Source organism: Pollicipes pollicipes, unplaced genomic scaffold (assembly GCF_011947565.3).
Source record: "Pollicipes pollicipes isolate AB1234 unplaced genomic scaffold, Ppol_2.1 Scaffold_4740;HRSCAF=5597_pilon_pilon_pilon, whole genome shotgun sequence".
NCBI classification, from domain to species: Eukaryota; Metazoa; Arthropoda; class Thecostraca; order Pollicipedomorpha; family Pollicipedidae; genus Pollicipes; species Pollicipes pollicipes.
In genome coordinates, this window is record NW_023596545.1 from 37,195,529 (window position 1) to 37,219,502 (window position 23,974).

Below are 23,974 nucleotides of genomic sequence, written 5' to 3' on the forward strand. Positions count from 1 at the left end.
CCACGACACACCGCAGCAAACCCCAGTCCGTTGCAAAACATCGTCAGGCAACCTGCCATAACTGTATTTCATGCAGTTTCCTCACACACACAGCAACTGCGATCGACACGTTTTATAATTAAACAAAAAAAAACATTTACCCAGCCGTTGCACGTCAGTGGTCTGCCTCGACTGCTCGCATTGCCAATCGACGCCCGCCGGATCACGCCAGGCCGAGCCAGTCCAGTGCGCCGTCCCCGCCGCCCCGATCCAGACGGCCGGATCGGCCACCGGAGCCCGGGCGCTCAATTACCGGCCGGAAGTGAGTCGTTTCCGGTCGTGGCCGCTCTCGGCCGGTCGTCGCGTTCCCACGGGCCGCCGAAGCGAGACGCGGCGCCGCCGGGCCGGCGGTGGCCGCGATGGCCGGGCCGACGGCCCGCGTCACGACCACGTGCCAGGCGGCGGCGGCCGAGCCCGGGCGCGGGCGGCGCTCTGGGCGACGCCGCCGGCCTGGAACACGCTAGAGGCGCGGCGACACTGGGCGCTGCGGCGTGAATTGAACAGCCGTCGCACGGTTGTTCGGTGACATTCCCGCCGGTTGCGATGGAAAGGAACCAGGCTGCAAACATGAATCCGCACGTTACTTTTGGGACCCGACACTTCCAACATCACGACCGGCAGCCAGCAGCGTGTAATCCGTGGCTCTCTCCCAGATGACGTGCGGGGGACAAACCACGTCACCGCGTGACTTCACCCCCACCCCCTCGACAGCGCGAGCGAGGAGCGAGCACGAAACAACGGCAGACGCCGGCAGCTGGGCCCAAGCCGGCCGGGCCGGTAAACAGGCCGGTGCGCTGAGTCAGCCCAGGCGGCCGAAGCCGCCACCAGCTGCGACCTGACGGGGCGGTGCCGCGAGCGGCGCCGGCGGCAGCGAGCACCGGCCACGAGCCGCGCGAGCGCTCATGGAGACGGCTGGGTAGGCATGGGGGGACAGGGGCGCAGACAAGGGAGAGGGGCGCCCCGGGGCCGTCATGCTATGTTAGCACCTGACAGTCAAGAAGCCAGCCTACACTTGGTCGTCTTACTAGCAATCCAGTGGGATCCATCGCCACCGAGTGTATATATCCAAGCGAGTCGAAGTTGGGATCTTCTTCGGTCCTCTTGCGATGAGTTTCCACTGAGGTCCGACCCCCCCCCCCCCCGTCCAAAAATCCAGGCTGCGCCCCTGTGCTGGGGTGGTGATTGATACTTAGGGATCCATTCCCAGACAGGCTTAAATAAACGTTTGAACTAACAAGTTCGCAGCTTGGACGAGGTCCTATGCTAGATACACACACGATATCGTGTGGCATCTCGATAAACACTTGTACTATAGCACGGTTAAAATCATGTTTCAGACATATATGCAGGGATATAAATAAGCATCTGGGAGCGACAAATCCGACAACGCCGAAACATCTGCTGACTAGATCCGTAGCAACTCAGGCTTGGCATGTCCCACTGTCTCGAGATATCTCGAGATTCAACAGAGACTCTGCGACGGTTATTGCAGCACATCCGGTCATAAATCAAGAACACTTCCTACCCAACAGCGCAATCCTGCACGACTCGACGTGGCCACCCCCAGCCACGCCTCACTCGCGAGTCAGCAGAACCCACCCTTCATCAACGGTGGGACTCTCGGCCAAGCGACTCTTTCTCCAGCCTCTCCCTCGCGCGCCATCAACCCTTCCCTGCAATCCCATTCGACCCAGACGGCGCGCGGTCCCTCCGACGCTCCAGCCCAGCCCTATCCTCCCAAGAGGCACGCTCCCCGATCCGTATTTGGCCACACGGCCGGCAGCGCTCGCCGCCACAGGGCGCCCCCGCAAACAGCTGACCAGCGTGACGTCACGACCTAGCGGTGTCGCCCGGCGCCGCGCACGGGGGGCGGCCCACCCGACCGGGGGGCGTGCCGCGGCAGCGACCCGAGATCAGGGGGCACGGAGCCGACGCGCCCGGTGCACTCAGGCGGCACCAGGGTCACTCCAAGCGGCCAGGGTCTGCGATGGTCGATGGTCGGTCTCGGAACACTGATATGTGGATAAGGCGGATTGCTCCGATAAACAAGGGTCCAATGACGGGTCGGCTGGATAACTGAGCACGCGCGAACGCGAGCGTGACATTAAACGCGACAAGGCGTGCACTGGCATGGACGGATGCTCCGTACCAGGGTGTCCAGCACTATCCCCGGTGGGCGCGCCAAGTGCCTGCAGGGCTGCTCATTTCCGTCAAACGCGGACTCAAGGGACGGGGAACTCGATATCACCCAAAATTGACCGTCCGATTTTCAACTTACAGACTTCAGAATATTTTCCACAGAAAAACTAGCGCCCGTCAAAAAGTATTGAACTCTCAAGGTCATCATTCGAGGCCAAACGCGGACTCAAAGAACGGGGAACTCCATATCACCAAAAAACTACCGACTGATTTTCAACTCGCAAGTGTCAGAATATTCGTCACAGAAAGAACTAGCGTCCATCAGAAAATCCTGACATCTCAAGGTTCCCAGCCAGCGTTCCCAAACGAGGCCCACATGCGGTAAATGTCGGGCATCTAGGTTAATGTGGGCGTGGGCTACAGGTGGGCCATTATCTGGGCTCCATTTGGGTCTCATATGGGGCGCCCACATCATACCATATTTTCAGATGCACTTGAGATGTCTGCGTTATGTACTGTCCCATCAGAATTAACCACATTGGTAGAAATAGTTCACAACGTGGAAATGCTTGCTTTGATGGGATGCATATGGGCCATACGTGGGCAGGCTGGGCTTGTGTCAACATGGGCCAGAGGTGGGCTGGTATCTAGGCTTAGTCTGGGGCCCAGATGGGCTACCCATATGCCACACACACAATAAAACTGTCACATACACAATGATGGCAGCCGTACTTGTTTTCCTGTCTTGAGGTTATAATGCATTGTGTATCATTATTGTACAATATCGGGCAGCTGCGTGTACTGGGGTTTGTATCGGCTGAACATGGGCAAGCTCGGGGCCCATGTCAACATGGACTACATGTGGGCCAGTCTTTGGGCGCCATCTGGGACCCAGGTGGGCTGCCCACATGCCTACCACGTTTGGCATCGATGTGTTAGGCCTGGTATTTTGTGCTCCTACGTTAGATTTTTCCACATTGTGTACAAATGAATGCATAATAAGAGAAAACATCACCGGTTGGGTTTCATATGGGATGTGTGTGGGCAAGCTGGGCACATGCCAACAGGGGATGCTAGTGGGCTGGTGTCTGGATCCCACCTGGGACACAGGCGGCTGCCCACATGGGGCCATCTCGGTTATGTGTACTAATTGCTGTGCTGTATGCCTCCTGTTTAGGTTTTACCATGTCATGTACAAATATGAGGGACAGCTCGATTAGGTCTCTTCCGCATGGGCCGCGCGCAGGCAAGCTGGGCTCGCGTCGACACGATCTCTAGACGGGCTAGGGCCCAGTGGAAAGCTGTGTGGAGTGAGCGACACTGAGCACGCCCTTTCCCCTTTATGAATTTTGTGTGTGCATTACCATGCATGTAAGCTAAACGTGATGACAAATTCAGACAAGCACGTAAAATTGGGAGCATTAAACATGAATCTGTACGCGCCGCAACATAAATTTAAAGCACTGGGGGTGAGCTATGCGCCTCTTTGTCAACGAAATCTCAGCTGCCTGCGCCATTCTTAAGTCTCACATACCCTCATGCCCTAACACTAAGGGCTAGGGGTTGAGAACACATACCCTTCCCCCAATTTGGCTACAGTGGGTGCTGTTCCCCAGCATCGCTTGCAGAATGCTGTCTACGCGTCAAAATCGCCATGTGCAAAAAAAGTGCATTTTAGGCCAGTCCGTCTCCCTGAAATACACTGTTTTGGCGTAATTTTAGCGGTATATTTCGGGGGCTTATGCCCTCTGGGACGACATGGACACCTTGTGACAGTGGCGGCTAGGACGAGGTGTTAGACCCCGCGTTCAGAGCTTTTAAGGACCGGCGGACGAAGTGATAGGAGTCAATGCGATTGGATTGAAGGTGACTGTATGAACCGACATATGTGATTAATAGAGATTAGGCCAGATGCATGCTATAAATGCAAATAAGATGCCTTCAATCGCATTTCGCACGTTCATGTATGAACAATCATGTTCAGATCTTTTCCGGATGGCTTTTTGCCGGTATCTGTCATATGCCCGTCGGGTGACGCTGTCGTCTGTTCCGGGGTCTAATAGGTGGCGCTTGCGTATCTTAAAGCCGATCTATGGAAAGCCAACTTGCGGCAGCGTGGTTTCGAGTTCTATAGATAGTGCAGTGATGCAAGACGCCTCTAGAAGTTTTAGCACGCCTGCAGGTTTTATCGCACAAGGTTGCATACTAAAATGACGTGCGCATACGGGTATAAAAGGCACAAAGTTCACGTGGCACGAGTGTGAGAAAAGGCTCGCAAACAATTATTTGCATGCGTCAAGTACGCATTCGAAAGATTCGTAGCGGCATACGCAATGCGTGTACGGTCCCCGGCATATAACGATCTTCAGTCAAGTTGGCGTAGTTATTCATACACTGCCGTGCTTGGTCCATCAGGCTAGAAATATTACGGTAAATCGGCATTTTATGGTCTACGTTGCCTGTTACACCGCCGTAGAACAAGCTAGTTAAATTTATAGCATGCACTACTTACTTATGTGGCATACGCAATCATCGTGTGCGCTTCATGACTTTCTGCGGCCGTCATTGTGGAAAATAGCAACTGCGGATTGCAGGTGTCACGTGCGACGCAGCGCGGGGGGGGGGGAGGAGGACAGGGGCGGCTGCTCTCTTCCTGCAGGCAATGACATCAAGAGCATGTTTTTCCCCTTTAATCATAACTTAGGAGACCCATGTACCTAAAACTAAAGACCTTGTACTTAAAACTAGCTACCTAAAGATAACAAAAATCAGATCAAGGAGGCCCCGTACTTAAGACAGAGACTAATCAATCAGGCCCAGAATACATTTTGTACATAGAGAGCTCCAGAAGGCAGGCTCCTGTTCTGAGTTAGGAGGGACGGTATATTCAAGAGGCCCATTGCATGTACCAGATGGTCGCAGTCCGGGATCAGGGTGCCCTGCTTTGGGGTAACGAGTCCACTTGGCTAGATTTGGACGCCCCTTCGTGAATCGCAAACGTTCTGTTCTGCATAAGGAGACCTCTCCATGTATGAAAAGGTTTTGTCGGGAGCGGGAGGCCTTGTTTTACGAAAGTGAGACCCCTTGCTGGATGATAAGAAACTCTTCATGGTGCGCATTAGTTATAAATAACACAGGTAGCAATTTGATAAGATGGTACATGCCCTCGGTGGCCCTTCCCTTGCCTGTAGCACTGCCCAAGAGGTGCTATCTGAAGACACCCCATTTTGTCCAGGAGGCCCTTGGCAAATCCTGCCCCCAATTCAAAGTCAGTTTTGCCGTCCCTGGCGGGCGGGCATATGCTAAATACATCCAAGATTAACTTCTTTTCTTCGTCGACATTAAAACTATTGCAGCTTTAGACAGGCGCATAATTAAATTTTCCTCAGAGGAAGAACTATTATTTTTTCCAAATCCTATGAATTCGGAGGCCACCCATCATCCATCTTAATTCTATTGGAGCAGGAACTCTAGGTTTGTTTTGAATTATCTTAAAGAAAATCGACTGTTTTTTCGTAAGTACCGATATTTTTCACGTTGCCAGGTTTTACGAGAAGGTGCAACAATTTGCATGTTGCTGCTTTGTATTGGCTTAGCATACGTCATTAGGCCGCTTCGCCAAACCACGCTACCTCCATAGTCAAATAACAAGCGTCCATAAAGCTCACACGCGCGAAGCCTCCCCGCGCCATCGGCGCGTAACGCGCCATTGTAGCATTGAACCACCCTTGCAGCACACACACGTGCTTGGTGGAGCACAGTCTTCAAGTTGAGTGAATATAGGCGGTGGCCTTTGGCAGCTTGAGGTGTAGCTGGCGGATTTAGCAAGAACGTTATATTCCGATGTCCCCATTGTGTTTTCGCTTAGATGCACCCCCGACGCGGAGGACGGGCCCACAGACGACAACGCAACGCAACAGATCCAGAAGAGATAGCAATACGCGATTAGATCATGGAAAACGTTCAGTCTCGTGCGTATTGCTTGAAAAGTAGCTTAGCAATGTTTGCAGTGGAGATGCTACCGTTTTGGTAGGTTGCCTCCATCTGTGGTGTCGTTCCTCCGAATTCGATGTAACAACATGTACATTATGGTGGACATAAATTTGCAAGTCTATAAGCAAATGTATAATGTTATGAGCTAGTTTTGAGGCCTGTTTCTGCCTAAGTACTTGGAAGCGTCATGCAGCATTGATTTGAACAAGCATTTCGACCACCGTCCTGTTACGGCACCCCTTATCCACCGCGTGCTTTCCACGTTCTCGCCTAAAACGATGCTGTTGAAGCCGTTTTTAAACTATCACTTTCGACAGTTCTTTGTCACTACCCCCTAAATGTGGAGGTAGTTTTGCTGAACCGGTCAAGCCTTTGTATCAACTTTACTCAGACATCATCTAGCCAAGATATGTTAAATTTTTCTGGTCCTGGGTTGTGCGATTGGTGGGGGTCTTTGCGGCCCTTCTGTTTTGCCGTTTCGAGATAACATAGAGCGAACCTGAAAGTACCAGTGGATAGATGTCAACAATGTCTCAAAATTGGTGATAACTACAACCAGCAGTCCCAAGCTGGTCGGACGAAACTTACCTTATAACGTCATCCAATTTCGCACAATCTCTTTCCCGAAAAAGCAAATTCACGAGGAAGTATGAAGCAGCGGTGGATAACATCGATAACCCTGCCAATCAGCGATATGATGAACAGTAAAACTGACATACAGGCTACAGACAACTATCATCGTGCACATATCACACAGTTTTCGCTGTATTTGGGTAAACAGCATGCTGGTATGAGTGTAACCGCCGCCCTATGGCCGCATACTTGACGCACTACCGTCTGGCTTGGAGAGTTTGGCGGGGCGCACCCGCACCTCGTCTGTCAGGCTTGGCGTAACAGCTCGCACAACCCACGGCGTCATACTACGTGGCTCCTGGGGCCCCGCTCGGAAATGATTGTTTTCTGTCTCGAACAACCGAATTGTCTTTTTCCTCAGAAATCTTTGGTGGCATAGGTCGTTCGTGCCTGTACTCGTCTTCAGTGACCAACGACTTTTCTGAATAGGTGCGTGGGGCGATACAATGACGACAACATGGGCTCTACGGGGAAACGTGTGGTGTTTGGTTTCTGGTTGTGCTGAGTGCAGGGATAACTGAGCAGCGGTTTTTTTCTGGAATGAACATATTAACGGAGATTTTGCAGCCTGAGTCAACGACGAAGTGGTACAGCTATGAGGGGTTAAATTAGGGCATGATGGGCTCTTTATATCAAATACAGTGACGTATCCAAGTGGTCGTGGAGCTTTATGACTACGAACACAATTTTGTATTAAAATATCATAGACACTAGCGTGGGCCTCGTCATGCTGAGCCAAACGGACGTAATTTAGTAAACAGACTAGTGGCAACAGGGGGAATGTGTTCGGTGCGCAGCTGAAACAGTTGTGTAAGGCACCGTGGCAAACCAGCATCAAAAGCTCGTCGATACGCTGGCATCATACCTAAACGCATTTAGACGGTTTCTTGATCCGTTCTCTGTGCGCAAGTAATCTCAGTGGGGATGGGACTCGCAAATCCTGGCAGCCCCCGGTCTGAGGTAGGGATGAACCTGAGGTAGCAAGTCCAGGTGGGCCCTATTCGGTTGACCGTCTTGGACCCATATGAGCCCCGGTTGTAAACGTTGGTTGGGCCCCATGTGTGCCCCAGTTAGGCCTCACATGGGCCCAACAAGGGCCACGCAATGGGACCCAGGTGCTTGCCCATGATATGCCCACAAGGGAACGAAGTGGACAGCCCAGGTGGGCCCCATATGACCGTCCAACTGGGACCCACATGAGTCCCAACTGGGCATGCTGGTTGGGGTTACCCGTCAAGGTCAAACACGGACTCAAAGGATGGGGAACTCAACATCACCCAAAAATTGCCGCCCGATTTTCAACTTACAAACATAAGAGTATTCACCACATAAAAAACTAGCCTCCGTCAAAAGATCCTGACCTCTCAAGGCTATCCTTCAAGGTCAAACGCGGACCCAAAGGACGGGGAAATCCATATCACTTTAAAGTTACCGCCCGATTTTCAGCTTACAAGCATCAGAGCATTCGCTCAAGAAAATCCTAACGTCCCTCAAAAAGAGCTGACCGCTCAAGGTCATCCTTCAAAGCCAAACGCGGACTCAGAGGTGGGGAACTCCATATCAACCAAAATTACCGGCCCATTTTAAACTTCAACTGTCAAAACATTCACAAGAAGATCTAGCGTCAATGAAAATAGCCTGACCATTCAAGGTCACTCTTCAAGGTCAAAAGCGGAGTCAAAGGACGGAGAACTTCATATCACCAAAAATTACCGGCCGATATTCAACTTGCAAATGCCAGAATATTCACCACAGATAGAACAAGAGTCCGTGAAAACGTTCTGACCCCTCAAGGTCATTTTTCAAGGTCAAACGGAGACTAAAATTACGTGGAACTCCATATCACCCAAAAATTACCGGCCGATTTGAAACCTGCCGCTGTCAGAATAGTCACCACAAAAAGCTGGCTTCCGTGAAAAGGTCCTGACCTCTCAATGTCATTTTTCAAGGCCATTGTTTAAGGTCAAACGCGGGCGCAAAGGACGGGGAACTCTATACCACCACAAAAATTACCGGCTGATTTAAACTCGTAGGCATCAGAATATTCACACAAATAAGAATAAAATAGAGTAAAATAAAATCATCAGAACATTCATCTCAAAAACCTTGCAGGAATATTAGAATATTGACTTTGAAGGGTGACATTGGAAGTTCAGGAATTTCTGACGGACGCTGGTGATTTCTGTGATGAGTATTCTGATGTTTGTAAGTTGAAAATCAGTCGGTATTTTTTTAGTGATATCGAGTTCTCCGTCCTTTAAGTCGTGTTTAATCTTAAAGAGTGACCTTGAGAGTTGAGAACGTTTTGACGGATGCTATTTTTTTGTGGTGAATATTCTGACATTTGCAAAGTGAATATCGGCCGGTAATTTTTGGGTGATATCGAGTTCCCCGTCCTTTTAGCCCACGTTTGACCTTGAAGGACGACCTTGAGATGGCAGGACGCCAGCTCTTGAGATTTTGAATATTTTGAGTTTTCAAATCAGCCAGTAATTTTTAGATGGCATCGAGTCTTCCGTCCTTTGATTCCATGTTTGACGTTGAAGTATGACCTTGAGAGGTCAGGACTTAATGACAGACGCTAGTTCTTTCTAGGGTGAATATTCTGACATTTGGAAGTTGAAAATCGGCCGGTAGTTTTTGGGTGATATCAAGTTCCCCGTCCTTTGAGCCCGTGTTTGGCCTTGAAGGGTGACCTTGAGATGTCTGGACTTTTTGACAGACGCCAGCTCCTGCGCTTGTTAATATTTTGATACCCATAGTTTTCAAATCGGCCGGTAACTTTTTGGTGATATGAAGTTCCCCGTCCTTTGTACCCGCGTTTGACCTTGAAGGGTGACCTGGTGAGGTCACAATTTTTTGACGGATGCTATTTCTTTCTGCGGTGAATATCCTAATATTTGCAAGCCGAAAATCGACCGATAATTTTTGGGTGATATCAAGTTTCCCGCCCTTTGATTCAGCTCTTGACCTTGAAGGTCACATGATGTTGCAAAATATGGGTATTTTTGGTGCTCTCATGCCACAATTGTCCTTCAGATCATGTCCAGAGCAATTGGAACTCGTCGCTGAATAAATCGCTGACTAAATCGCTAACTTCGCGGACATAATGAGCGAGGAGGGCGAGGGTGGGCACGGTCCTAAAAGCCCCACACTTTGGCCACGCCATTGATGCTGTGGTATGAAATCAGTATACAAGGACAGTCTCAAGGCACGCAGGTCGCTTTTGGTACACCGACGACCATTTCAGGCAGCGTATATCAAATAAATTGATGTGTAGTGACCTTTCATGGTATGGACATGCTGGACATTTTTACAATGAACCCGGCTTAGAATCATCGTGTCTTCTGTGAACAAAGCACTATGCAACGTCCCAGAAAGCAGAATTTTCCGACTCCATGTTAATGAGCAGTCAGGGTCACCTGACCTGTAGGGCCATCGCGCAAAATTAATCATTAAAGAAGGTCACAAAATATCTAGATGTGAGTCACGCTGCGTACCAAAGCGTCACAAAATATGGCAATACGCAGACAATATTCCCCCGGTAAATATAGCAGACAGCAGTACTTTAGGGAATTAAACCGCATAACAAATCAATCATTCTTGGGAACTTGCTCCACGTTTGGCGCGTTTGGCGTGTGTTGCCGCCGGTGCGTGTTGTGGGTGGGTTAGGTAAGTTCTGTGTATTATGGAGTGATGTTGAGCGGTAACATTTTTGGTTTGAATTTCGGCTATAAGTGCCGTCCTTTAACTTGATATCCTGGTAAGAGGCTGCTTAGAGGACCGGACGTCGTGAAAAGATGCGCCGGGATTTGCCTCATTTATTCCTGTCTGCTTCAAGCTTTATGAAAACGTGTGTTAGGGGATGTATCTAGTATAGGCGTGTGCTGCCTAACGTTGTCATTAATGTCGTCGTGACTATGCTTGTAGTGATGCATGTAAAAGTCGTTAATACCTAAGTCTTCAAAGATGATGGTGTGTTGATCTTTCTTAGTTTCTCCATGCAAAATGTAAATGCTTAGTAAGACTTGAAACATTGATGCCTCTTTGCTGAGTTATAAGTTGAAACACTCCTCACTTTTGCTGCACTGGGAATATTTATATGTGACCTGCCAAGGAGGATTTGGTTTCACTGCTCTTGATAATTGTCTCAAATTGCTATCAATCAGATTCAAGTAAGGTGGTACATTACAAAACATTCTGTGGCATTTTGTATGCATATATAAGTGGTTTCATTTTTAACCCTCAGCCTACAGAAGTACATGAAGGTTGTGGGGGTCCATAGTTGGTTGAAAATGATTGGAGAAAGCCTATGATCATGTGCCACTTTCACAAAAATCACATATTTTCCATTGTTTTCAGTGTGGTAATGCCGCACATTGTCTGTTTTGTGTCTTGTAACAGTGAGAAGGGCTCAAATTTATTCTTCCCACTGGCTTCTTGGATTTTGGTCTTGTCATTTATATTTGGCATCTTTAATCTTTTCAGGTGGAGTTGCAACTGACCTTCCACAGCCTATTGCAGTCTCCAGCATCCTTACCTCCTGTGCCTGGATTAATGTGTGATAAAATATGGCTTCTGTAATGCTGGATTGACATTGACAGGAGCAAATGTATTTGTGATCATTGTGAGTGAGTGTGGTATGGTGTTTTCAAACAAATATATTTTTATAATATGTACATTTTTGTGATGATTGCAAAGTGTAGTAGCATCACTGCTACCAAATTTATATTGTGGTATTCCCTTTTGATAGCCAGCATAAGTTTCCATTTTCCTTGCTTTGTTGTGAATATCATGTTCCGAGTGGTTCTATTAAGTTTATTGGAAGGTGTCAGCAGATTCTTTTCTGAAAGTTTATTGCTTTGTAAGTTTCTGTCTTGAGCTTACTGTTAGTTCACCATATCAAAATAAACCATCTGATTTAGGTATGAGCAAATACAATCCCTTTTGACTTAACCAAATTAGCTGCAGTACTTGTCAACATATGGCATTGTGTGCCATGGATGGGCCTAAGGTTGGCTCCCTGACATGTCAGACAACATGCTCTGACATGTTTCAACAGTGTTTGGAAAGGTTGTCTGGGTTTCTCCTCTAGGTGTAGCAGCAGCTGTGTCGGAGGCGCACGGATCCACAGGCATTAGCAGCAGCGACAGGGTGGCGCGGTCCGCCACGTCCACAGGCGTTTCAGCGCCGGCGACGCAGCAGTTCCCACTTAGGTGACAGGTCAGTGTGAGCAGCCAGCCATGGGCGAGGACCGCGACCGAGACAGAGACCGCGACCGCGACCGGGATCGGGACCGCGACCGGGACCGGCGCAAGCGTAGCCGCTCGCGGGACAAGGACCGGCGGCACCGCTCGCGCTCGCGCGACAGGAAGCGCGACCGTTCACGCTCTCGCGATCGCGGAGACCGCGGCGGGGTGACGAAGCTGACGCGAAAGAAGCCAAGCAAGTACTGGGACATCCCGCCACCGGGCTTCGAACACATTACGCCGCTGCAGTACAAGGCGATGCAGGCGGCCGGCCAGATCCCGACCAACCCCGTGCCAGAGTCGTTGGCAGGCGGTACGCCCGTAGTGGGTTCGGCCATCACGCGTCAGGCGCGTCGCCTCTACGTCGGCAACATCCCCTTCGGTGTCACCGAGGAGGAGATGATGGAGTTCTTCAACCAGCAGATGCACCTCAGCGGGCTCGCCCAGGCGGCCGGCAACCCCGTGCTTGCATGCCAGATCAACCTAGACAAAAACTTTGCCTTCCTCGAGTTCCGCTCCATCGACGAGTGCACGCAGGCGGTAGCGTTTGACGGCATTAACCTGAAGGGCCAGAGTCTGAAGATCCGGCGGCCGCACGACTACCAGCCGATGCCGGGCATCACCGACGGGCCGGCCTCCTCCGTGCCCGGCGTCGTCGGCGTCGTCTCGACCGTCGTGCCCGACTCGCCCAACAAGATCTTCGTCGGCGGCCTGCCCAGCTACCTGACCGAAGACCAGGTGAAGGAGCTGCTCATGTCGTTCGGCCAGCTGCGCGCCTTCAACCTCGTCAAGGACTCGGCCACCGGCCTCAGCAAGGGCTTCGCCTTCTGCGAGTACGTGGACACGTCGTTGACAGAGCAGGCGATCCAGGGTCTGAACGGCATGCAGCTGGGTGACAAGAAGCTGATCGTGCAGCGCGCCAACGTCGGCTCCAAGAACTCGGGCATGATGGCGCCGGTGCAGATTCAGGTGCCGGGCCTGCAGCTGACGAGCGGCGCCGGGCCCGCCACTGAGGTGCTCTGCCTGCTCAACATGGTCACGCCCGACGAGCTCCGCGACGACGAGGAGTACGAGGACATCGTCGAGGACATCAAGATGGAGTGCAACAAGTACGGCGTCGTCAAGAGCATCGAGATCCCGCGACCCATCGACGGTGTCGAGGTGCCCGGCCTCGGCAAGGTGTTCGTCGAGTTTAACTCAGTGATGGACTGCCAGAAGGCGCAGCAGCACTTGACGGGCCGGAAGTTCGCCAGCCGCGTCGTCGTCACGTCGTACGTCGATCCGGACCGCTACCACCGGCGCGACTTCTGAGTGGCCTGACGCGACCCGCCGCCGGCCGGCGGGGGTGTCGCCTCGTGAGGCCCGTCGCTCGTCCAGGCGTCGCCGCGGAAATAATCTCCCAGTGTGGCTGTCCCGCGTGCACTTACCGACCGCGCGCACCCCGCGTCGGCTGCGCCAGGACGCGCCGCCGACCCCAGCCGCTCGGCGTACGGCGGTGTTTGGGTCGAGAGCGAGGCCCGTAGCTATCTCATTGCGAGATGTGTAGCCGTCTCGTACGCGTGGCCGTCTTAGCTGTTGCTGTCAGCTCGCAGCTGCGCATGCTTTCAGAGGCAAAAGCATTAACGCGATGCAGTTCATAATGATGTTGGAAAGGATCGGGCGCGGCTGCATCTGTCATGTTCATTGTCTGCCCTGATGCGCGGCGTCAGCTGCGTCTTTCGTCTTGCCCCGCACGTAACCATGCATCCCTCTTCATACGGCGAGACGTAGCGAATAAATATATCATCGGAAGACGTTTTCAGGTGTAAAGGCGTGCTACGTTTTTACTATGCACCACTCGTTTTCAGATTGTCTCCACGTCTTCGGCCCACACAGGTTTGTAATGTACATCACCGTCCGAACGTTGTTCTGGCACTCCGGCATTGGTTAAACACCGATCTGTTGTGAGGTGACTTCGGGTGGACTGAAACTGATAAAACAGATGCCTGAAGAAGGATTGGTTTTGAAGCCTCGGGCTGTCATTGAATCACGAGTTATTAGTCAAATCTTGAACCGTCAGTCAATCGTACGAGGATTAGCCGCGGAGGGTGCGTAGTCGGCGGTGGGCAGGCCCAGGAATTGCTGAAATGTGTACGCGCACAGATTCCAGCCGGCATATGGATTTCATAAATCCTCGCGTTGCCCATTCAGCGCGACTGCAAATATCTGGAAGCGCCAAAGTGATCGCTTACGTTGTATTTTTTGCTGTTTTTATTGGTACGTACGATCAAAACGTGGACTCGCAATCTCTAATGTTGCGGGAAAGCCGCTGGTAGTAGACACATGCTGTGATAAGTGCGCATGTCTCGACAATCTGATGGCCACCAGTCGCGTCATGGCAAGCGAACCGAATTGATGAAGCTACGCTACCGTTTGAAATTATTTATAGCCGAGTGTGGAGAGTGATAGCGCGTGAGAAGAGACTGTTGTATAGCCGTCAAACGAACCCAAGCATCCGGCCTGTCCGCAGGCAGCATTTTGGTTGATTGTAGGCTATGACCATCACATGGCATATTATCGTAAGTGCAGCGAGCGCTTCAAACATACATGCGTGAACTCCTCTCTACAGCGTGTCAGCACTTGCTGTGATGGGGACATACTTCGAGAAAATATGTGGGGGTACCCAGTGACGTCGCAGTTGAACTGCAGGTCAGTATCAGTACATTGGAAGTCGCTCACAATATGGCTATCACGGCCTCAGGTCATACAGGTGCAGTATGAAAAAGCACAAAAGGTGCGCAAAAGTGACACAAACAAGGATCAAATATAAAACAGGCGTGTGGATGCGCTGGGCGAGAACATGGCACGGATAATTACGATTGGTCCATGGAGAAGCGTGTAACCGTGGGCGGGTGAAAGCGGTACAAGAAAACAATCAAACATCGAAACATGGGGCAACCTTCCGCTACCGCCTTGGTTTAATATTTTATATAACCGTGGTACGGCGTCTTAAAGCGAGTGTTTCTGACTTCAGATTCTTTTGTTTGTGAACTTGGCGAACGCCAACTCGTGCAAACTATTCCGCACAGCCTATTCAGAGACCATCCGCGCATGCATAAGGTCCTTGACACGTTCCGCGGTTAACGCCATCTCAATGGCCATATAGTGCTCCAGGCCAAGAAAAATGTCATCGAGGTATTCGTGTCTGGCGGGCGTCATCATCATCTGTAACATCCGTGGACATCAATAAGCCTGCAACCAGGTCAGTGTGTAGGGGTAAGGGTCGAACACGATTGGTTTCATTCCTTCCATAAGGGTCCCTTCGGTCAGTAATGACCATTTCAGTGCTGTGGGGTGAGGGAGCATGGATAACGGTTGGGCAGGACCACATGCACCTGGGTAGCAATCCGGACCAGTCGCCAGCAATCGCGTGTCATGCTACGTGAGCTGTTCAGTGCATTGGCGAGGAACATTATTCACATAGATTAGACTGCAGTATTAGCCTTATTCCCCAGAGAAAAATAAAGAGAACAGAGATAAAGTTAAATTGATGTTTCGGTAGCATGCCTTTGTCGAAACATTAACTGACGTTTTCTGGCACTATTTCGATAAAGGCCTGTTGCTGAAATATGAGCCGAACTATATCTCCATTCTCCTGATTTTTCTCCAAGGAAAAAGGCTAACGCTTCTGTTTTATCATGTGTCATGGTATTTCCAGGACCGTGGCACTAATTATGGCGAAAATGAGAATTGTAGCGAATAACGAATCGAACGACTTCAGAATAGCGCCGTGACTGAGTGTGAATATAAGTAAAGGATATGGAGTCACAGACTAGTATGTAAAGAGACCGCGAGAAAGGGCCAGAACTAGCGCACATACGAAATTTGGGCTTTGCAAACACGCCCCAGCAAACGAGCCATCGCTCGGCGAGCTGAAACACTAGCGTGCTCTAGCGGCACTTGAAGTGGGCCGGTCCGCAACAGTCGCAAATCTGGTACGACTCGTCCGTCAGTGGCTTTAAAAGTCACCTGAATATTCCAGGACGCAGTGAAACGATGACGTATTGACGAGCGTATTTGTGAATAGTAAAGTTTGTTGTCTAGAGCGGTCTGTCGTACTAAAACTATACCGTTAGTTACAAGTGCGCTTATTTTATCACATCTGGCACATGTCTCAATAATGGACAGAGGACGGGCACTCCATGCTCGAAGAACGAAAACTAACTGATAAGCTGGCGGCGTATGGGCATTTTGCCCTTGAATTAGGCACTTTCCAAGCCACCCGCGGCGATAACGACATTTTAAGAAGATCTAAAGACCACATGTGCCGTCACGATTCAAGCAAAAAAAAAAAAACGCCGTTCGCGGGGACGAAGTCCCACCTCATTTGGAGAGGGGTTTGGGCCCCATCGTCGAGGGAAGTTTGGGAAGGCTTGTTCGGTGTGATTGGGGACAGGAACGCAGGCAGTGTTGGTAAGGGGGGAAGGGGGGGGGGGTCAAGAGTTGATAGAGGGATCCCTGATAGTGAAAGCCTTCCCCCCAGATAAATTGGACGTGGCCAACTTGATTTTGTAAGTTATGGCCTCTTCGTTTTTGTTGTTTTTTCCGTCATTAACTGGAGCTTACGCTGAATGCTACCGGACCATGCAGTTGCGTTTGCGCTCTGAAGTTAATAAACTGACAGAAGTGGGAGTTCAATGTCACCAAGGTATAAACCTCAACGCCATTCATTTTACAATGGCTCAATGGCCTCAACAGCACTGGAAGTAATAGCCCTAAAAAGGTTTTACTAGAATGTGTACGGGTTCCACGGAGACTCCGCTAATCAAAATGGGGTCGAACATTAATTATTTATCGACCATGTTAATTTGCATTAACATGGTCGATCCATGTTTGTCTGGAAAAGCTCAACCTTCTCTCAAGATCGTTAAGTGAAAAAGCATGCTGCATAGTGGGGAACATGAGCGTTCTCAAGTCTCGCAAACAAATCCTCGAGCCTAGCGTTGCAGTCTTCGTAGGCCTCACGGCGTCGGCCTCGCGCCTATCACCAGGTGGCGGTCAACGGGCGGAAGAAAATGAAGTTACCTGACAGAAGGACCTTTGAGCGCATTAAAACATCAATCCGTGCAATTGGAAGGAAACCCGGGCATACACTTCATCTGGCGGTGGGGCTGGAACAGTAAAACGGGTAGCCTATTCTTAATGTTGCTGCGACACGATTACGAGGGAGCGGGCTCAAAACTTGTTGATGGGGCATGTTTCATTATTCAATTCCGCAAAAGTATCAACGTCCTAAGCGAAACACGGCACGGTCTCTTCATGCTTTACCTTATTGCTATTCACTTTGTTGAACACTAGTGATAATGATGGAGGTTTTACGCCTCACCGACTGTCAGGGCCATATGGAGACGGATGCCTTCATTGGGCGTGATGTGGAGCGCTGTGGTGGCGTGGCAGGGTCTACTAATATATGCCACATGTAACGTGTAACACTTAGCTTTTGCCCGGCAAGGGGTCGGTGAGCAGGACACTACAGGGTTCCTTGTCGGTCCCAGTCAGGGCTAAAGAGCTCTAGCGCGGTCCGTGGTCAGTGGTCCTGTCCCAGGGCGGACTGTCTACCGGCTGTCATTCTGGCGACACGGGGCGGGTTCCTTGGGCAATCCGGGGGCCTTTAGAAGGAAACGTCATACGTTGATATCCTCCCTGACACGGGAGGCCCTCCATGGACGCAGGGGCCCTTATTGACGCAGATCCCTATCGCCGTAGGGTTCAATTTTTTCGGACACCGGTTTGGCTAACGGGCCCGTCTGAAATGTGGTGGGGGCCCTCATTCGGAACTGGGGCTCCTGGTTGATACAGAGCCCTTCCGTTGTCTCATTGTGGTCTCTTATGGTAAGTTCCCATTTCCTTTCATTTTCAAGGATGTCTGCACAACCTACGAGGTCCTCTCGGTATTGGAAGTCGGCCCCTGTCCCCGTCCAGCAAAGGTCCCCCGGCCGACTCCCGGCCCCTTGCCGGCACAGGACACCTGTTAGGCACTGTGGGCCCTGATCGACACAGGGGCCTCGTAATATTTCAGGGGCCCCGACCTCGTGCCTGCTTGGGAAATGGGCCATGAGCTTTCGACCGACACTGAGCCGACTCTTCGGTATCGGCTTCTTATCTTTCGCCTTTTTGCAGTTCGCCGTTTATCTGATCCGACTATTGACAGGTCGGCTTACATGCATGTCGCTACTTCGCAGCCGCCATTTAACGGTCGATCAAAAGGCATTCGCCAAAATGAGATTTTCTACTCTGTCCTAGATCGTGTGCTTCGTATAGTACGTGAGAGCATGATCTGCAGTTTCCATTGTTAGGCACACACTTGGTACGTGCGGACGAAAATGTTTGTGTTTCGCATAATCATTTATTGCCACGAAAATACCAAACGAAATGAAAAAAGCCTTTTAAAATGCCACAAACGTGTAGCGCCGCGAACACGTCCGGCACAAAATTCTACGTGATGGCATATAGAGCAGGAGCATTCTTGGTGCGATGTGTTGCTAATTTTACACAACGCTTGGCGTTGAAACGCACGATAGATAACTTTGCTCTTGCTGAAGTTCGTAACTTCACAAAACACGCTGCCTTTTTAAAGGCTTTGCAATTGACTTGCTTTTGCACTCTAATGCCGGCTTTGGCAATTTCATTGACGGTCAAACATGAAAGATCGATGAACAGAATATAAAGACATGATGTCGTGGATCTTTACAAAAAAACTTCATACTAATTCGATATCCATATGAATTCCGAGAAATGAAGTTATGATTCCTCAATCCAGCTGGTGCTGCACAAATGCACGTAGTCGTGAAATTATTATTTTTACCAATGCCCTAGTCACAAAGATCCACGGGACGACGTTACACATCATTTTTTAATTTCCACCAGAACATGATTAGGCACCAGGCCTAAAAATGTCACGAGGAGGATGAAAGCATATTTTCCTCGTTGAGTTCTGCGAGGCCACTGGCAAAAATTTTCATACGAATGCTTCACGGCCCCTGACGATTTCAGAAATGAATGCTGCTGCTGGCTCCTTACATTTGCAGGTATCCCACCACAACGCTCATATCTGCTCTCTCCAGGGCCAGCACGCTACCAGACCTTCCTCAGATGGGACTAAGCTGCACGCTTTATTGTCTGGTTCACAAAGTGCCAGCATCGGCGAAGAGATGGACCCCGCACAACATGTCCACGATATTTGATTATAAGATATTTGCATTTAACGCGTGGAGCAAAGGCATTTAAGAACGTTCCTGAACTATGTTGATGAAAAGTAATAGCGAACATTGTCCCAACACTGTTACATTGCGCGAAAATACGTACAGAGACTTGAACCATTTGTTTACGCGTCAAAAATTCGCCTGGTCACACGACTGCGATTTCTTGCGTGGCGCTGGAACGACAAATCGGCCCTCAGCAGGGGAAAAAATATACGCTTATGCGTCACATATCCACAAGCGCATCAAGTTTTCCCGAACTGCTGGCGATTAGCAGCGCAAACGTTGCAATGGCGCCTGGATCACGCATGGCCGCAGAGTACAATATGGCAGATGCGCGGCTTCTAAAAGGGATGGCCCATTGGCAATTCCTTGACACAAATGTACACCCTCTCTGAACGCGTCATGCTCCGTGACATTGGACAGGCTCGCTTCTTTTGTTTCAGGGGAGTGTTCCACATCTGAGGCTCTGAACTGAAACAAACAGTTTGTAAATCATTTGATGCAACTCTCAGCCATGCCGTTTTAAGCCTTCAAACCGTTTTTTTTTTTGTTTTTTGCATGACGCGCGCGCGAACTTGCACAGACTATTTGGCACAGTCTATCTGGAGACCATTCAGACATAGAAAGAAGCATATCATATTTTTGCGAGTCAGAGAAACGTCATGCGAATACCGCCACCTCAACACGTAGCGCTGATGATCAGGGAGAAGTGTGAGCATTGAATTGTTTGTGTCTGGCGTACGTCAGCAAGATTCGTGGTATCAACGGACAGAATGTCGCCCACGACCATTAAATGTGTTGAATGTGAGCTTCGAACACAAATCACGTTTTATGCACATAGGACGGAAATTGGGGCGGTGTGCTAATCACCAGGGAAAAAGACTGGGAATTGAATAAATAAAATGATAGCGCCGTAATCGAGCACTTGAAAGCAAGTAAGGCACATCAAACTAGGGGCGGACAAACGCACAAGAACGCCACGAACAAAGGCTAAAACACACGCACATGCGGCATTCGGGTTCAGCAAACACGCACCAGCTAACAAGCCAGCTTCGGCAAGGTCAAGTATCACGAGTGGTTCAGTCCGCCCGCTACAGCAGGAACTCTACTCGGCCAGTCTGGCGGCGACTATGACGGCATAACAACTTTCCATGACGTTAAAACTACGCATTGAGGGGCATGTTTACTAAACGGTCAAATTCTGTTGTCTTCAGCAGTCTTTCGCATTTAAAAGCACGCTAGTGGTCACAGGTGAGTTTATTTCACCACAGGGCATGCTTCCCTCAGTATCTTCCAATGTGAAACATTTCCTTGATTCGTATAGCCGACCGACGTCTGCAACACGCAAATCATTTTGATCAGGTGTCGGATTAAAAACAACAACAGCAGTACAATGCCATTAATGTCGCCATCTCTCTTCCCGTGTGGTTACAAGTATACTGGCAGCAGTCACTCCAGTACAGATATCTGGAGGTTTGGGCATTCGTTCCCTGCAATGCGCAAGGACGCGGTTTTCATGCCGCGCTGGCGGCTGGGTGGGAATTCACTTCATGCGCTACACCCTCAAGGGTTAAATGTCCTGAAACGGACAAATAAGAACAATGCAGTTAAGCCAAAACAAGCTGTCTCAGGATCACATGGGACGCACTACAAAATCGATTAGATCATAAGATCTATTTTGTCGCCAGCTTGGTTGCAGGTTGGTTTATTCTCAACAAATGCTGAGCAAATCGGGGTTTCCATAGTGATAGGCACAGACTTTTACGTGGTTTCTACGTCACTGTTACGCATTAAGTGAAGTTGCTGTCGTAAGTAGAAGCCTGAACACTTAATGTGTTATATTTTCAAGAATGCTGGATATGCAGTCTGAAGAGGATAAGTCATACCACGGCATGCAAATGCACAGCTCAACTGAAACACAAAATGATGAACTCCACTCAACTTGCATGGCTACATTCTGTCAGATATACCAGGGGTGCATTCGCAACGCATCAAGACTATTCGATTTTAAGTGACGTCAAGTAGAACCTTTGCCGGAAGTATGCGCAGCGCGATGTGTTCTGTATTCATTTTCTTGCTACGAAGACAATAATAGGTGTACTTGGTTACGTGATAACTACGCATATGACAAACTAGCATCTATACTCGCACGTACTTTGCGTGCCCTCACAACGGAAACCGCAAATTATAATACTATTTGTAGCGTAGAACACACGTTTTCTTCATGTGCCCAATCAATTATCAGGACGGACGAAGTCAGCTGTCAGTCCTGGATCGCAAATTAAATACCTTAATTGCACGCAAAGTGACCTGTTCATAAATGCAGCTCTTATTTTGATCTCGCTCCGCCCAAGTCACGACAGATCCCGCGCGTCCAGCAAAGATCCTACGTGACATCACGTAGAATCTTAATGACAAAAAAGCGATTCCATTGATCATAACGTCCCGTTCGCTGCGAGCACCTTAACGCACAGAATCTAGAGGTATGACGCCATAAATGACGTCGATGGCTTACAATCTTCGAAGTCCGCGTCGCTACGCATAACCATAAGACTGTCCGAATCCAAGTAGCTATAAGTACCACATTATCCATCATACTATACAAATTCATTAAAAAAAAAATTATGTTGACCAGCTTCCCACCATGCCGCATCATTTTCCTGCTTAGCTTTACAACGACTGCTGGTCAACACACCAGAATGCTTACCATCAATGCATCACGCTATTCGTCTCACTTAAGAAATCAGAACAGGCAGACATCGGGGCGGACTGGCGTCCGGAAAAGAGTGAATCATACAACGGTTCCCGCTTGTCACACTGTGCGAGACGTAATCATGATGTAATCATGACACATGGCGTAGTCAGACGACATATTGACGAACACATTTACTAGTCAACCCGTGCCATTTTAAATAGTCTTTTACACTTAGCAGCATACCAGCAGTTAAGGGTGAGGTTTTCCACCACATCTGCTGCTTGCCTTAATGTCTTCCAATGTGGAGCACTCCTTTTAATAATGTTAAGACCCCCCTAACGATGTGCCATGGGAGACTGTGCTTACAGCATCAATTATGTCACCTCTCTGTGCAGGGAAGTACCTGGGGATGGCTTTTAAGCAGTATACAATATCCATGGTTCCCTTACAGTTTGAGGTGGGCATCCCAATTTTTGGGGTATAATGAACACAAAATACTTAAATAACATAAAAAATAAACAGCTACGCATGGTATAATTGTGTGCTTTAAAGACACTGGATACTTGTCCTGTATCACAAAAGCTGCAATTGATAAAAATGTCATTAATTAGCCTATTCAACACACACAGTTCAGTCTACATCCTATTTGACAGAGAAATGTTAGCATTATGTGCAAATGATATTGATTACTACAGCTGGATGTAATCAAATGCATCTAAGACCAATCATCAGCACAGGCAACATCACATTTTCAGAAGTGATGTCCTGTTGCAGGGGTAATGGATGGTACTAAGCTCATGTAATTCTGCATTAGCAGTGACCTGCACACAACACCTTCAATGCTAGTGTTTCTTGCAATCTGAAGCCAGTGGTAACAGTATAACTATTGATGATTGCCAAGTGGGCTTCTTCTGTTCTGTTTTTTGTTTTTTTCTGCATGTTCCAAATGACTGCCAACATGGCCACAAAATACCTTTCTCCTGCATGCCTTCTTTTTAGTTTTACTGTTATGTAAAATTCTGTAATATAAAACTGCAGTAATGTAAAACTGCATTCCCTTTTAACATTTAAAGAGTAATCCCAATTATCCTATCTCTGAACCTTCAACATGTTTCATTGCAGTTGATAACTTGGGCAGGTTATCACACACCCCTGTGTGATGTTATTTTTTCAGGTCATGTGGCATCACCTGCCTCCCACCCTGGCAAGAAAAGCAGGCACTGCAGAACACAAGCCCTGTACCTCTGGTTTCCCTGATACACAGTTTAAACATGGCAATTTTAGCACACCATGCATTTAAACCAATACTGAATCCTCTGATATGATGATAAAAGAGTGGGCTAAGAGCTATCAGATTTACACACTTTAAACAGTATGGTGTGCAGGATGCAGATATAAATTGGTGCTACCAGAATCCTGGCTCACTGACAACCCAGTCTGATGCCTTTTGACCCCAAACCCAGAGATCTGACCTGACTGGCCCATCAAGCCAGAGGTGGTTGGATGCTGGGTCAACTGCCAACCGGTTTGATCCTGACTGGCTTATTTTGAGCAAGGGGAGAGGTCACTGGCAGTGAACCCCAAGTTGGAAGTGTCACAGCTTGACACAGTATTGACATTCCCACCATAGGAGTGGTTGAATGCTGAAATGCTGTACATTTTCCCTGCATCAAGGAAGCTCATAGGAGTTATACATGAAATCAGGACTGTTTTCATCAACAGAACTAAAAAAACTCATATCAATAATAAAAGATCATTATTATGTAGAAGTATAGTGAAACACTCAATAAAAAGCAATACAATATATGCTAGCTCCCTATTTTAGGTTGGGTTGAGTTCATTAAATTTAGTACAGCTAGCTGCCATCCTTGCCATTGGCCAGATTGGGCTGTTCTTGAATATCATTCTACCAAAAATGTATGTGGTTATTAAAATTCATATAAAATTGTTGCTAGTGACACTGTATATCACTCCGTCAATGTTTT

At 49.1% G+C, this 23,974-nt stretch overlaps 2 protein-coding genes across 2 annotated transcripts in view; one reads left to right on the top strand and one right to left on the bottom strand.

Annotated features, from left to right (window-relative positions):
- The first annotated feature begins 11,922 nt into the window (after positions 1 to 11,922).
- Positions 11,923 to 14,006, top strand: LOC119099223 (splicing factor U2AF 50 kDa subunit-like). Its single transcript, XM_037222339.1, has one exon. The coding sequence runs from the start codon at positions 12,048 to 12,050 to the stop codon at positions 13,362 to 13,364; it is 1,317 nt and encodes a 438-aa protein (XP_037078234.1). The 5' UTR covers positions 11,923 to 12,047; the 3' UTR covers positions 13,365 to 14,006.
- Positions 14,007 to 17,657: 3,651 nt separating this feature from the next.
- Positions 17,658 to 23,974, bottom strand: part of LOC119098313 (LIM and SH3 domain protein Lasp) — a 39,671-nt gene continuing 33,354 nt past the window's right edge. The window contains exon 7 of the mRNA XM_037221235.1: positions 17,658 to 17,662. Within this exon, the coding sequence (XP_037077130.1) occupies positions 17,658 to 17,662 (5 nt within the window). The remainder of the gene's footprint in view (positions 17,663 to 23,974) is intronic.

What these genes read in the sequence shown, in the direction of transcription:
- LOC119099223 (XM_037222339.1), top strand. Translation starts at nt 12,048, where the DNA reads ATGGGCGAGGACCGCGACCGAGACAGAGACCGCGACCGCGACCGGGAT.